The 1,984-nt window shown below is 50.8% G+C and overlaps 1 protein-coding gene across 1 annotated transcript in view; it reads left to right on the forward strand.

The window, feature by feature from the left end:
* chrna2b (cholinergic receptor, nicotinic, alpha 2b (neuronal)) overlaps positions 1-1,479 on the forward strand; it is a 32,570-nt gene extending 31,091 nt beyond the window's left edge. Inside the window, exons 5-7 of the mRNA XM_084149296.1 lie at positions 55-426; positions 691-1,085; positions 1,256-1,479. Of these exons, the coding sequence (XP_084005422.1) occupies positions 55-426; positions 691-1,085; positions 1,256-1,381 (893 nt within the window). The 3' untranslated portion in view covers positions 1,382-1,479. The remainder of the gene's footprint in view (positions 1-54; positions 427-690; positions 1,086-1,255) is intronic.
* Positions 1,480-1,984: the final 505 nt, after the last annotated feature.

Raw genomic sequence — 1,984 nt, forward strand, 5'->3', positions numbered from 1 at the left:
AGATCACCCTGTGTCTCTCCATCCTCCTCACCCTCTTTCTCCTTCTTGTTTCAGACTGTGGGGAGAAGATCACCCTGTGTATCTCCGTCCTCCTCTCCCTCACCGTCTTCCTGCTCCTCATCACAGAGATCATCCCGTCCACCTCCCTGGTCATCCCTCTGATTGGAGAGTACCTCCTCTTCACCATGATCTTCGTCACTCTCTCCATCGTCATCACTGTGTTTGTCCTCAACGTCCACCACCGCTCCCCGGGGACCCATAAGATGCCTCGCTGGGTCCACTCTGTCTTCCTGGACCTGATCCCCAGGTGGCTGTTCATGAGGCGGCCGGCGCCGGACGGAAGGAGACGCAGGTTGTTGTTGCTCCAGCAGGGGGCAGCGGTGGCACAACACCAGGGACGGACTACAACCACCACGAGACCACCAGGTGAGGTGGTAATAACAGGACCATGAATAATAAGTTGGGAGACTTTATTGTGATTTATAGGGCCGGTTTCCCAGGTTAAGCGTAGTCTAGGACTAAACATCATTCTTAATGGTGATTTTCTATTGAAAGTGCTTCTTAGTCCAAGACTAGGCAGACAATGATAAACATTGTGTCCGGGAAACTGGCCCTCAATATATGTATGACTGAGGCAACTTTATGCGTAGTTTAAATGTATCAAGTCCAATCATTAATTCCTTCATCCAGGCCTAGACCATCCTCCCTGCCTCAGCACCTCAGCCAGCTGGCTCCGGGATGGAGGAGGGACCAGGGAGGACCCCCGGGGACGGACCCCATGTTATGAGGACCTGGAGCTGGGGGCGCTGACCTCCTACTTCTCCTTCCGTCCTCCGTCACCCAGACCCCCGGGCTCCACCCATCCGCCCCAGCAGAACCACCCACCCCAAGGGGCAGGGCAGCCCCAGAACCGCCTGGATGGTGGAAGTGGACGAGGAGGAGTGAATAGAAGGATTAACCCCACCCAGCGACTGGAGAAGATGGATAACTTGGTGTCAGAGTCTTTGTCTCCCAGCGTGATACGGGCTCTGGAAGGACTGCACTACATTGCAGACCACCTGAGGGCAGAGGACGCTGACTTTAGTGTGAGTGTTTATGACATACTATAACACAACTAAACTGGCAGCACTAGTAACACTGATATTGCAGATAGTTGAATGTACACATTCTGATAAATGACTAAAAAGTCAAAATGTAAAAAGAAAAGTGGTTACCGTTCATTCAAGTCTCTCCTCTCCTCCATCTCTCCATCCAGGTGAAGGAAGACTGGAAGTATGTTGCCATGGTGATCGACCGTATCTTCCTGTGGATGTTTATTATCGTGTGTCTGCTGGGGACCATCGGGCTCTTCCTCCCCCCCTGGCTGGCCGGCATGATCTAGGACTTGGGGTCTGCGACCCCATCCCGGAGCGGGTACCATAGGACTGGCACTACAATGACCGGCTGGTGGTATGAGTAGAGACAGATGGACTGTGACCTTTCAGTAGCACCATCTCGTGGAAGCCTAATGAGGAAACTAAGTTAGTAGGATGACTGGCACTACCAATGAGGGAGTTCCATTTAAGTGCACCGGGCTATGGCCCGTGACGTGAACGGGCAAGAGCGGTGAGGGAGGAGCGCCCTGCTACAGTGACCTGCGCCGCTCGGTCATGTTGTCAACAAAGGCAGCATGGTGCATCATCCAGAAACAACTCTTTTCCATAAAATATATATGTTAGAATTTTCAAAATAGTTTCAATTGTGAAAGGCTGATAAAACCTTTTATCAAAAGCAATCACTTTTGCATGTGAAAACACAGAATCCTGCTTAACCTACGTCACTTTTGTTTGAGCAAACTTCACCTGGCTCACACGCTAACCCGGTTCGGGGCATTCATAGAATCCCTTAAAATGTACTGCTTCGTATTGGAGAAGCAATGACTTGTGGGTAAATTCTATCCAATAAGGTGATTTGGCTGCTTTTCAAGGAAGTAAAGTCTCTCTCT

The sequence above is a fragment of the Coregonus lavaretus genome (assembly GCF_964263955.1).
Source record: "Coregonus lavaretus genome assembly, chromosome: 31".
In the NCBI taxonomy this organism is placed as follows: Eukaryota; Metazoa; Chordata; class Actinopteri; order Salmoniformes; family Salmonidae; genus Coregonus; species Coregonus lavaretus.